We start from the raw sequence: 14259 nt of genomic DNA, 5'->3' as shown, positions 1-14259 counted from the left end.
AGCTGGCTTAAAAATAGGACGAAGAAGACAACTCTGTTTGCTGTATAAGTTGCAAATATCATCCGACCTGACTTTGTAACTAGCGCACAAAAGTTCAAGTCGAAAAAAAAGGAAGAAAGTGTCAAGAGAGATATTTTCATTCTATGTTTAATGGATTTTTATTCCCTGATGAATTAAAAATTTACATATATAATCAAATTATATATTTTTATAATAATCTATACTTTTTATCAAAAACTTTTTTTATGGTCAAACATAAACAACAAAAAAAGTTAATTATGTAAAAACATAGCTATTTTCAAAATCAGACCAGACGGTAAATTAATTTTGTATGTTCAACGTCAATAAAATATTAATAAATTGAATTGGAAGAATCAGAACAGTTACTGAGAATAAATATACAGCTTTCTATACTTTTTATATTTATTAATTAATTCTGTCTCGCAAAATCAGTGAAAGAAGACATTTTTAGTCAGACGGAATTAAGAGAACTGATATAGATAATTTAACTTATTGATGAAGAAAAGAAGAATTATTTGAAAATACCGTTACAAGTTAAATGAGTTTTTAAACTGGATATGCGAAAAAGATTGGAATTTTGATGCAAACTATGCGTCCTTGGCCTTCCACTATTCATAGGTTCTACAACTCATACATCTGGTTCCTAGATATGAATCCGAGACACGTGACGCTAGTCCATACGGTTAGCAGGTCGTATACATAATGTAGAGAGATCAGAGGCTAGGCCGCAACGAATCAAGTGTGTCAGGGTTACCAACCCTCAATCCGCAGAGCTTCTCTGAATCTCATCGTCTTGTTATCTCCGTTAATTAGGTGCAAGTTTTTTTTTTTTGTTCAACATATAATGTCACTCTCTACGTAACAAGGTATTTAAACTAACGAAGCGTCGAGTTTATAATGAAGACGTGTATTCATTACAAGTACTTAAAATAACAATGAACTTCTTGACAGTTCTGCAAAGTCCTTTTTTTGATATTCAATAAACATACAATCTACTTAAATAATTTTAATTTAATTTATACCATAAAATTTTTACTTATAGAATTATCTATTTTTCACCTTTTAATTAAAATTGCCATAAAAAATGCATAAATGACATTGCATTTAATTGCAAAAGAAAAATAATACTTTTGTTCACGTTATATAATTGCCGCATAATAATTTTATTCTTCCGCGTGTTATTTCATGTATAAATTATTAACCTTTCCTCTTGAGCTCGAATTTATGAAAACCAGCCTGACCTACATGTGCGAGTTAAATGCTTTGAAAAATGGTCATTCATCTTGCAACAAAAAAAAAAAAAAAACGATTCTCCGTGTGCAGTTCAACGTTCTGACAATTTGGATATTAAAATCAATTTTATATATAAAAAAATTTTTTAATATTTAATCTTGGAAATTTCTTTTTCGACTTAAAAAAAACATCATTGGTTTGCAAAACCAATTAAAGTTTCTTTCACTTTAATGAACTTTTTTTTCATAAAGAAATTGAGAAAAAAAATGAATTATATTTCTTAAATTAAAAGAATTTTTCCAGTGGCAGTTAATCTAATGACATAGGAAGCTATTTTTGTTTTATTTAAATCTCTTTCTCCCTCTTCAAAAACCCCTCGAGTTATTTTACGAACATCAATGCTACAGTCGCCGAAAGTGCAAACTGACCTACATGCGTGATTCATATATAACGTTCATGGTACGGATATAAATGTCTGCACGTGAATGTTACGTAACCAACCGGAAAGAAGGATGAGTGAAATGGACTCGTCAAGTGGCACCAAAAAAAAAAAAAAAAAAAAAAAATCACAGGAAATTGCAAAAATGAGAAACAGTGAAATTGATTTGTTACTACAATGCTGATCACGATAAAAATATTCCTATTCGTTTTACGAGAAAGAAATACGCTTTTATTTATTAAAAATGTATTTTTTCTTTTTGCAAAAAAGTTAGAAAATTCTTTCTCTTACTGACAAAAAAAAAAAAGATTATATATCTTTATTTGAGAGAAATCTTTTACAACTTGATGAAAAAAATGCAGGTTGAAAGACAAATGGAAAAGGAAAAAAAAGCATCTTGAAATACGGAGAAATGTCTGTAGGTAATTGAGGGTGAATTTAATTGAGCAGAGAGAGAGAGAGACTTGGTCAGAAAAGTGGAAGAAAACGAATGTACGAGGGATAGCTGTCAGGGATTTTTGGGGCGAGAAGCAAATTTGCGAAAAATAAAGCATTAAGAGATTTACTGTTGGAAGACAAAAAGATGTAATTGATGAATGTGTCTAGTTTTTATTACTAATTTTTTTCAACTAAGACAACCGGAGGAAAATTCGTATTTGACAAGCGATGATTCACTAATCTTTTTATTTTTAGACTTACCTATCACTCAATTTTAATTAAAAATCTACAGATATGGTAGCAAACATTTTCTGTCAATTGTAAAAACGTTTCATGAAAATGATTTTAGAATCTAAAAAATTCTGATTCAGATAATCCATTAATGGATTTTATTAATTTCAGATAGACATTTCCCTAGAGTGATTCAAATAGGCTAAAATAGACAGAAAAATTCCACTGGGACGTGGCTTAAACCAATGAAAATAGAGGTGAAAACATTAATATAGATCAAATATAGCTTACTAATCGAGGCCGGGACGAACATCCGTATTATCCCTATATATTTAGTGTAAGACAATTTGCATTGATGCATTTCTACACTGTGATTAATGTAAATCTATAAATTGGGCTAGCATTTAGGGGTTAATCGAAGCGTAATGTATGATATCCAGAGTGTTGCGTGCCTGACTATCGGCAGCTAGTATGATTTAATGTGTAGCTTCACACTCGAGTTACTCTAAAGTCGTTTCCCTCTTGTTCCCTATATATTTATATATATATATACATATAAATCAAGTCGTCGATATTATATAATATGGCAAGTGCCTATAATAATGCATTCAAGTAATAACAAACGACAAGATATCGGGCAAACATTATTAAATTCACAGGATATGTGAGTCGCGATCCAATTTGTGGCTTTCTATAAGTAGGACAGTTAGAAATAGAGTCGAATTCTCACTGATACTAATCGCCATTTTCAACATTCCAAATCTTATTAATAAATATCTACTAAAACTGCATTGAAATTTTGCATTGTATTATATTTTCAAATTATGCTTTTCTGTAAAGTAGTCACTTTCTTCTGTCTTACTGTTTTCAATGTTATTTAACTTTGTGAAATTTTTGATATACATATTTATAAGGTCATGCTTTTTGTTGAATATTTGGACTTTTTTGTTTCTCGCGAATATGAAACACAATTTTTAGTGACATGACAATAAGTTTTTTATATGTTCAACTTTCACTGCATGACAATTTAATTCTCAAATATTCGTCTCTTTGAGGAATCCAATTTATTATTAGAATTTTCAAAAAGAAACTCACACATTTTTCATTCTTTCATTGCATCTATACTCGTTGCACTTGTATGTATGTCGTGTTTCATTTTCATATATGTCAAAGCAGATGTTGATGTATAAAAAATTCTTCTTTTTTGCGACTATTTAATTGTGATATGAAAATTATATTTACTGGAATTATAAAGTTAAAAAAAAAGTGGTAAAATTATTATACAAAAATTGGAATTGTACATTAACATTTGCTTTTAATAATGATGAAGATCACTCGTTTATGTTATGAATTGATGTTATGTAAGGGGCAGGAGATACCAATTTACATATGGTACGAGTCGTATCCAACTCATAGTGGAGAAGGTTATGAAGATCGGGTCTCAAGGGTGAGTCCTAAATCACCCTATGGCGATGCTAGTCTCAACCTGACCAACATTCGAGAGACCGATCAGGGCTGGTACGAGTGTAAGGTCGTCTTCCTCAATAGGCCTCCCAATACACACAAAAACGGAACGTGGTTTCATCTCGATGTCCACGGTAAGTCAACATTTTTTTCTCCAACAATTTTTTTTTCTGTACAAGATCAGTAAGTACAAAAATATCTGATCAAAAAGTAATCTCTTCTCCAGCTGTATTATCGGTAGACTCGATATAAAACAAAACTATTTTTTTACTTACCTTTTAATTTTTATAAATATTTATTTTAATGAAGAGAAATCATAAAACAAGACTTGACTTCTTTTTCACTATCCATTTTCAAAGATAAATAAAACCAAATGTTATATTCCATAAAAATATCAATCGATATGCGCTCCTTTATTCTAAACTTTTCGCGCGGAAAGTGTTGTTGTAAATGTAATAATAATATATATATATATATATATATACTGTTGGCGGAGATTCAAGAATTTTCTTCCGGTAGAAATGTTTGACAATGAGAAGAAGGATGTTGGCATTAAGGCAAATAGAGAGAGAACCTGACGACTGAGAAAGAGGAACTTATTATTGCTTTTTCTCTCGCTTATACAAGGGCGCGCAAGTTTTGAGCTGAGAAACATTTGGATACCAATGTTCCTCTTTCCTTCTTCCGGTTGTCGTCTTGTTCATGCTCTTTACCCCTGCGCCAGTCTAACTTGTCCCAACATTTTCTCTTGCTCGTCGAGACAGCATCAAGGGAAGTTACACTTGCAACAGAAAGCATTTAAAACTCTTTTGTTCTTTTTAAACTCTTGCTCGTTTAATAGTCACAGAGATTTCAAGTAGATTTGATGAGCACTTTTTAGCGCATATTTTAATATTTCGTCAAATTCATATCAAATCTATATTTTTTGAGGACAAAAAAAATCAATGAAAATCTACAAGTGGAATTTTAGTAATGAAATGAATCACAAATCTAATTCTATTCCAGCGCCACCTAGATTTAGTATTACACCGGAGGAGATAATCTATGTAAATCTGGGCGATGCAATAATTCTCAACTGCCAAGCGGAAGGAACGCCGACACCGGAAATCCTATGGTATAAAGACGCCAATCCTGTTGAAATATCAACGACCATCGGGATCTTTAACGATGGTACAGAATTGCGGATTTCTACCATCAGGAATGAAGATATCGGTGATTACACGTGCATTGCACGAAATGGTGAGGGACAAATTAGCCACACTGCACGAGTTATCATTGCAGGTTAGTATCAAAATTAATATAATTTTTAAACATAAAATTTTGTCAAGTTCCTCTATTCTAAATTTTAACAATGGCGATTGTTAAAACATAACTTTTTTTACAGACTCTGTAAAAAGTATTTTAATATCAAATAAAGTTATCGTCGGGGAAAATATCACCATGGATTATTCGACAGTAAAAATATTATGAAGGTGATGAAAAATGTTTTAAAATATTATTATATGAAAACAAAAGAAAAATTCACTAGAAACTTGTTTCTGCGAGTTAATAATTAAAGGTACGAGAAACCCAATAAATTTTGGACCCCTTTAAATCGATAAATTTTATTGACACCTTAAGCATCTTTTCTGATTCAGATGGAAAATTTATGGTACAATGCATTTCGCTTAGTATTGCGATAAAATTCACGTTAGGGAAAGTGGTTACTGTTTCCATTCTGATGACAGTTCTTGTGGGGAACAGCCAATTAAGACTCACGAAAAGGGTCGCGGGATTAAAAGGTGATTCGTCTTCTTCTACTTTATCGTTCCCAAAGCTTCGTTCCCCCTCCCTCATCTTGGTGACTTTTCGAACTAATCCAGATCCTCATTTGTCACCTCTTTTTTAATCTTCTTAAATGAAAATAATAAAATAGGTAAAGCTTGAAAAATTAGACGGTATCCATTCAAGTTAAATAGAGAATTATTCTATATATAGGCGTCCAAGAAAGTCGTTTAAGAGATATGAGAAATTATTTTTTTAAAGACATTTCAACTTTTCCATCAAATTTTAGTGAATTTCAAGCAACTTTTTCTCTATTCCCTTGAGGCGAAAATCTCAATCTCTCTTGCGCCTTTGACTTTTTTCGTCTCTCACTCGAAGGGGAATTTAGAAGCTTACCGTTGATTACCAAGTAGATTATATTCATTGTACGAACAAATAAAATCTGATCCAGATAAGAAAAAAGTTTTGTGATGCACACTTTGGAGTTTTTAATCTCGTAAAAAGTCTCTTTCTTGATGGCTCTGACTAAAAAATACGACCACTTGCTAGTAATACTGGCAGGGAAACTGAAAAAATTCGTGAAGCAAACATTTCAAAAAGTTTTTCACCGTGATCGGAAAAGTCGGGCCTTCTTTTCCTATATATATATATATTATTTGAATTTACTTTCTTTCTTGACTGTGCCATTAATGCAAAGAATTCTTTAGAGCGTTGGAAAACGACCGAGGATATTCTTCCTTTTCCCAGGAAACTTTTAAATTTTGCCTTTGAATATTTATCACGACCGAGACCCAGTTCGTTTCGCTCGCATGATCGTTTTTCACCCACTCCCTCTGTCCCCATCATCTATCATATTTTATCATTATTTCTCTGCTTGTATTCTATCATTTTGATTTTGTAATTTTACACACGGTATTCTTCCATCTGTTTTTTTCATTCCTTTTACAATTTTTATGGCTGTTTATAACTTTTAAAAAAGTAATATAATTACTTTTGTCAACATGGTTTATTATTTATTTATACTCAATTTGCGCCAGGTTTATAAATAAATTTCCGTGTCTATATCTAATGCCACAGCGAAAGTGGACTTACTTATTCATACAAAGTGATTAGTTTCCTAAAAAGTGCAAAAAGTTTTTAAATAAATTAGATGGAAAAGGAAAATTTCAGATACAGGAATGATAGTTGAAAAAAAAAATTATTATTTTATTATGTATACAAGTTGTGCAAAATTTGATGCAATGGACATATTTATCGTCAGTGTTATATGTAGCTTGACGTTGTGCAGCGACTTTGAATATCATTACCCTCGTTTCTCAAGATTTTGCCAGCCTCGTACATCCCTAAGATCCCTCGACGTTCCAAACGGAAGTTGCACTTTACGCGTCTCTGAACCTTTCCGCTTTCAAGTTGAGCACACTTGACGAGCAACGTGCCCTTCCGTATATAGCGAGAAAGGAAAAAAGCCAAAGGGGGAGTGTGTACAAGCGTAAAAGACGTCAAAGTTCTTTATGCAAATGTTCTCACATGTTGACGCCAATTCATGTTTTTAGCGCATTTTTTATTTAATAAATTTATTTATATCATAAAATTTAATATTAATTAAAATTCATGACTATTATGTCGAATTAAATTTTTCTCAAAGGGGAAGATAAAGATTTCAAATAATGTATAAAATACTCATTGTAATAAAATATTTATAAACTGAAGACTTTGATGGTGTCATCATCGTAAAGCCAAGGATTCGCATAAATGCTGAAAACTTGGTCCAAGTTTTAAAATTCTTTCAACGTCGCCTCAGGGGTTTCAAGCGGCTTTCCAATCCTCGCGTATTGTAACCAGGGCTGCAGTAATCCCCTTTCAAAGTTTAAAGTCAGCACGCCATCGCTAACAGCTTTGATCGTGTTACAGCGACAGGACTATATAATATAATAAAGAATAAAAAAAAAACATCCAGAAAAAAATGCTGACTCACATTTTGTAAGATAACAATAATGTTTCTAAATGAGAATTTGATATAATTCTGGCTAATGTAAATATTTAAAATTAATTTAACTTGAGCACATTCACCAAAGTTAATTAATTTACCCGCTAAATAATTAATTAATTTCTCTCTACTTGCCTCTCATTTGTGTCCTTCCACGAGAACTCTATAACTTATGCATTCGAAAAGTTGTTAAAAATTTATTTCAAAAGGCCATCAACCCAAGAGGGATTGCATTATTTTCCAATTTTATCATTCTTTAAAACTTGAAATTCATGATAAAATTTTATATAATAAAACTTTAATTTTGTAATAATAAAGAATTAAATCTTTAAAATTATTATTATTGAGTCATCATCAAAAATTTTTCCAAGAGGAATTCATCCGTTTGCATATTGAACTATTCCATTCCCGAGACGAGATACTCCTTTGAGCCTAAGAAACATCTACTTTCAACATAACCATTTATTTGAATGGAAGTAATATTCTTTGATTCAAGGATTTTTTTTCCCTCACCAGTGAAACGAAACATGGGATGGATTTTGCTTCCTGTTGAAGTGAGCTTGTTGCCAGAATCCTATTGAGGTACGAAAAAGCTGGGGAAAGAGTCCAGTCCAGTCACGTGTAACCTCGTTCTGCATCCTGTTTCTGCATGGAACAACGTTAAAAGCCACTGCCGCGACCCATCGTTTCGTTCAGGATATTGGCTTCTGCCCTCCCAGTATTTCCGGTTTTGGTAGCTGATACAGCAATAGTAGAGGATCGCTACGGCGAATGCAGGAGATAGATACATATAACAAGGACAGACTCTGCCTTCGTAGTTGTTGCCATCTCTGTTCGAGCGGCAGTAACACTGAATCATTCGATAGTCCTCTGATGCAGGACGCGTCTCCCGATTTATTTAACTTCGAAGCCTGACTTACATTTCCGGTATTGAAAGTTCGTTCACAATTCTAAATCTATAGTCTTTCTTCATCACTGACTAAATTAGTGAATTCATTAATTTAAAATTAAATAATAATATTGATACTTTTATCATAAAAGAATTTTAAATTCAAAGATTAAGATTTCGTTTTCGTCAAAATAGTTTTGGATTTCACGACACAAACATGTTGAACAATCGATTTTGTTGGAAAGAAGCTTTCAGACAGTTTAATCGAGTTATCTCTACGCGCAACTCTCAATGCGATCCTCTGTGACGTGAAGCTTTCGAGCCTTGCATCGGTTTCATTGCTGAATTGCATTGGAATCGAATCAGTTTCCTACAAAGAAAGATAAATGGACCACTGCTAAGCTCCTACTATTTCTCGGTTTGCCAACGTGCACAAGGAATGGGAATGAAGAAATTCAAAGTGCTTTCTCATCGATGTTATTCAAAGATGTATATTTATGTGAAGAAATAGAAACATTAGATTTAATGGAAGTCTTATAATAATAGTTACCCAATTAAATTTCAGGTGCTAATAATCTTCTTCTAGACTTAATTTCTCTTTAGCTGAAAATAACTAGGTTTACATGAATCGTTTCAGGTGGTGCTGTTATCATGGTTCCACCTACAAATCAAACAAAGCTCGAAGGAGAGAAGGTTCAGTTTTCTTGCGAAGCGAAAGCATTACCAGGTAACGTGACAGTACGATGGTATCGAGAAGGTGCACTAGTGACAGAAGTTTCAGCACTGGACACAAGAGCTTCCGTTCGTATGGATGGGAGTTTGGTGATAAATCCAGTCAGCGCTGAAGATTCTGGACAATATCTTTGCGAAGTTACTAACGGAATTGGAGAACCTCAAACAGCCAGTGCTTATTTAAATGTCGAATGTAGGTGTTAATTTATCATCATTGATTAAATTTTCAATTATAAATTATATTCAATATTTTGCAAACAGATCCTGCTAAAGTTACGTTCACACCGACCGTCCAATATCTACCTTTTCGTTTGGGAGGCGTTGTGCAGTGTTATGTTAAAGCAAATCCCCCTGTACAGTATGTGACTTGGACCAAGGACAAGAGATTATTGGAACCCTATCAAACGAAAGATATTGTAGTGATGAATAACGGTTCCTTATTGTTCACTAGAGTCAATGAGAATCATCAGGGAAAATACACTTGTACTCCATACAATGCTCAAGGAACGCACGGTAGTTCAGGACAAATGGAGGTGTTGGTTAGAAATCCTCCAGTATTTACTGCCGAACCAGAAGCGACGTATCAGAAAAAAGTCGGCGAAACCGTAGAAATGCACTGTGATGCTCAAGAAGGAGAGGGAACCCAAAAACCTTCTATTACCTGGCAGAGAGTAAGATTCTTTAAATTAGAAATAATAATCCCTTTTTCCCATCGTTAGTTACATGACGCTTCCGTCCGAGCGCTGCTAACTGTTTTTTTTTCTATTTGACAAATCTGTAACCAAATAAAAATTTGTAGAGTAGAAATAATCCACTTTTTATGTCTTGTACCAGAAGGACGGTATTGGAATCCAACGAAATCGAGCAAAGATTGTCGGGGGTAATCTAACTATTGACAGTCTTCGTCGCCAAGACTTTGGGTATTATCAATGCGTGGCTTCGAACGAAGTTGCAACTATTACTGCTTCCACACAGCTTATAATTGAAGGAACCCAACCGCATGCTCCGTTTAATATCACTGGAACCGCAACTCAATTTTCGGTCAAGTTATCGTGGTCTCCGGGATACTCAGGAGGTCCAGATTATAAGCAAGATTACACAGTCTGGTACTTAATCTTCTAGAATATTTTTTATTTAGATGATTAATTTTCAGCCTTTTTTTAAATATTTTTCAACTAAAATTAGGTACAGAGAAGCGAATACCGTTGAATGGACCACAATTCCAGTGACACCTTCAGGAAGCACTTCAATGACGATAGGCAATTTAACGCCTGGTAGTGCCTACGAGTTTCAAGTATTTGGAAAAAATGCCCTAGGCGAAGGTGTTCACAGTAATATTTTTACCATTAAAACAGAAGGTAATTGAATATCTACAATTTCTAATGTTTCTCGTCTTGAAATAATAACCAAATTTTCTACTAACATTTTTGCACCTACTCATTAAAATCTACTTTCTCTTTCTTCTGCTGCTATAAACAGACATTGTTTTTCCGGGACATACAACTCATCCTACTCCAAGAGCTACAGAACAAAGCGGTAAGAACAAATCATTTTCAAAATTGATGATTTGGATGAAACCAAAACCGAAATAAAATCTTCCAGTTCATTATTAATTTCTTGATTTTCATATTGAAATAGAAGTATGCTTAAATAAATAAAAGAAAAAAAGTATAAAAACAATTGCTTTTAATATTGTTAAAACTGGTTTTTGAATTTTTTTTTAAGAAATGCAGAAGAATCTTGCTCTTTCTATTTTAGCTTTTTGTTACGGAAGGCTTTTCCCTTCTTGAAACTAAGTTCCCTCCAAGTATCTCCGACAGTTTGGATTCGCGGAAAAGTTTTGAGAGTTAGAAAAGCCTCGCCCCGACCATCTAGAGACGGAACTTTCATCGCGCGTCGCGACGTATCGTATCGGAAAACCTATCAAGCTATTCGCTCTACTTCCGCCTTTATTTCCTTTTCCCGAATTCACCGGTTCATTGCTTGACATTTGTACACAATCGTATCATTTTATTTTTTTTTTCTGTACTCCCTTCTGCTTCTTTTCTTCTTAGTTTCTCAACACGTTTGTAAATATATAAGTTCTAGTTTTTCTTCGTACCTTTCCAAGCATGCATCACGCTTCGATGGTTGGCCCGTTTCCAATAATTCGATTAGACGCCTAAAAGGATTGCGGTAAGGTTCATGGAGACTTTGAGTATCTTTATTTTCATTAATATTTTTTTCCTTGGTTTTTTTTCTTTTTTTTCAAGTAGTAACTCTTTTTCTCTCTTTTTTTTATTGATTTTATACCTATTTATTATTACGTTTTAAATTAATTTAATATAGGGGAGAGTTTACGTATACACCCATATCAAAAGTTTGGTTAGCGTTTTCATTTCCAAAAATCTGAAATAATCCATAGTGTTGTCCACTCTCCCTTATATTACAATTTATCCTAATTTATTGAATTATGATTTTTTTTTCTATTGCAGACATTATAGATTATAATTCCCTCGTATTTCCAACTGATTCTTCAGGAAACATCTTATATCCGCGAATCATGAGACCCAAAGGTATTGATTTTCGTTTTATTTTATTTAACCTTTTTTTAACCTACTATAATTTTATAGTTTCATTCCTCGCTATCCTTTTCTTATAAAGTGTGCGGGCTTTACCGAATAATTCGCGTTTAAATTTTCCATTTACGCAAATAGGATTAAGCGTTATACTGTATGAAATGTTATATGCCAAAGACGCTCGAGATATATATATACACTTGAAGGGAAAGGTGATTTAAAAAAGAATCTAAGGAAAAAAAGAAAACTTTTAATCCACTTAAGCTATTCGCATCTCTTGTGAGCGCGAAAGCACCGAGAAATGTGAGGGAGGAGAAAATAACTTCATACATTTTAAACGAGCCAAAATGTTGGACACAATCAGGACGCTAATTCCGCAATCCAGCTTTCAGTGCTGGCGTCGACAAAATTTGAACGCTGTGCACCACGTTTATATCGCGACCCATCGAAAATCAGTTTATCCCACGGAGCGGAATTTCGTTATTCGAAACTCGTGTTGGCGCTCGTACATTACGCTTTTTTGCACGCTCGTGCCACTCCTACTTGTTGTCTGTTTTTTCGTATTTTATTTTCGATACCATTCGTGCTCGTCAGATTCCCAGGTAGTTTGTCGATTTTCACTATATAAAACATTGTCGGTCAGCATATCCGAATTATGCCATTTTCTATCAACACTTTTGTAAATACAGAGCCGCAGTCAAATTTAAACATTTTTATTTATAAAATTCTTAAATAATTAAAAATTTTTTTTTACTTATGCATTTATATTACTAACAAAAAATTTTTTTACGTTTCTCTCAAATGATAAAAATTTAATTAATTGTCGGAACAAAGAAATAAAAGGTAATTAAACTTTTTAATTAATAATCAATATTGTTCTATATTCAATTTAAAATGAATACGAAATCGCATCCATGGAGTGTACCAAAAAAATTTTTTGAATACTGTTGGTGGTTTTCCCAATATAATACATTATGAACTACTGTATATAATACATTCTCACAAAACCGCCAGACAGCTTAATTAATTTGCGCTCACCGCGTACTGACGGCACAAACAATAAAAAAAAAAAAAAAAAATTTACCCTTTAATAATCATGAAGTATACAAGTCAATGAATTTATTAATTAAATTTTCAAACATTTGAAAATCTCTAGAAAAGATTGAAATACTTAATATTTTATATTTTAATTAATTTTAATTTCACTTATTTTTCTATATTTTGAATATACACAAAGAGAAAAAGTTTCCTGCTCTATGAATCTCTTGAAACGTCAAATTATTCTGCTTTACTTTTTTTGGCAAATCCTTTGCAACGTTTGCATACTAAAGGCACTCTTAAAATTTTGATGAAAAAGTACTGTTTGTAGATCCTTTTCAAAGAGAGCGATAGACGTTTTTCGAAATGCATATATATATATATATATATATATATATATATATATATATATATATATATGTAACAGATAGTTTACATAAAAAAAACAGAAAATTTCACTATAACGCAAAAAAAAACAATCCAATGGGATTCGCTCTTGAATGTTTACCATTGGTTATTAAAAAAATAATTTTTTTCACCCCGCGGATATGGACAGATCGTTATAACAGGCTAGTAAAATCTTTTATAGACGGTTGTTTAGTTTCAGTACCTTGCCGCACCCGTTACTAATATACGTTCAGATCAAAACCAACCTCTGCCCTGTTTTCATCGACGTGGTCCAATTGAATATATTTTTATGCCTCAACAAACTGGAGGCTGTATAATTTAGACACGCACATATTTTTATGACACTCTCCATGACAATATATCAAAAAAAAAAATATTGTACTTATGTCAGATGCATTGCACAATTTTTCTAAAATCACACCTGAATTAGAATACAATTAAATCATTTCAAGCTTCTAATTGCCCTGATAAATAAATTGACCCCAGACTCTTGGAACTCATAATTTTTTTTAAATTTAATACTTTCAAAAATATTTATTTAATAGAAAAAAAAAAATAATACGATGCTTGGATAAATTACCATGCTTTAGTGAATGACATACTGGTCATTTTAGTGCGCTGCAAAAGTGAAATTATAATTACATGGATGAAATTTCATTTTCATGAGAATAGAATTTAATTAATTTCTTGAGTAATTGCGAAACGTGCTTTGGAATAATGCTTTATGAAACAATAAATTGTTTCATAACTGAGAGTGTTGTTGTGGCGTGGGATTCAATTATTAATTTTACATATTGTGCAAGCAGTCACCCTATACTAACTTGATTATATGGAATTTTGGTTTAAACAGGACCAAAACCGGGTCCACCAAGGAATGTAACGGTCAGAGAGGAAGAGAATGGCTTCATTATTTCGTGGCAGCATCCGGCGGAGAAAACTCATCTGGTGCAATATTACACAATCAGATACAGAACTGATGGACCCTGGAAAGATCTCAACAAAGCGCGAATTCGAGCTGAAGATACTTTTTATTTAGGTGAGAGAAAAAAAAAAAAAA

General features: G+C 32.7%; 1 protein-coding gene across 8 annotated transcripts in view; it reads left to right on the top strand.

Annotated features, from left to right (window-relative positions):
• The window catches only part of LOC127278340 (protein turtle), a 161366-nt gene that overhangs the window by 133417 nt on the left and 13690 nt on the right, over positions 1-14259 (top strand). For 4 of the 8 annotated variants that reach the window (XM_051300029.1, XM_051300028.1, XM_051300024.1 and 1 more), the window contains 8 exons: positions 3729-3960; positions 4832-5107; positions 9104-9391; positions 9460-9869; positions 10033-10304; positions 10384-10556; positions 11673-11753; positions 14053-14238. In XM_051300029.1, the coding sequence (XP_051155986.1) occupies positions 3729-3960; positions 4832-5107; positions 9104-9391; positions 9460-9869; positions 10033-10304; positions 10384-10556; positions 11673-11753; positions 14053-14238 (1918 nt within the window). Of the gene's footprint in view, positions 1-3728; positions 3961-4831; positions 5108-9103; positions 9392-9459; positions 9870-10032; positions 10305-10383; positions 10557-10677; positions 10735-11672; positions 11754-14052; positions 14239-14259 lie in introns of all 8 variants that reach the window. The other 4 variants (XM_051300030.1, XM_051300027.1, XM_051300026.1 and 1 more) reach the window with 3 other exon arrangements.

This window comes from Leptopilina boulardi, unplaced genomic scaffold, assembly GCF_019393585.1.
Source record: "Leptopilina boulardi isolate dan_hultmark-lab unplaced genomic scaffold, ZJU_Lbou_2.1 LbouV2_202, whole genome shotgun sequence".
NCBI classification, from domain to species: Eukaryota; Metazoa; Arthropoda; class Insecta; order Hymenoptera; family Figitidae; genus Leptopilina; species Leptopilina boulardi.
This window is presented reverse-complemented; position numbering and strand designations above follow the sequence as displayed.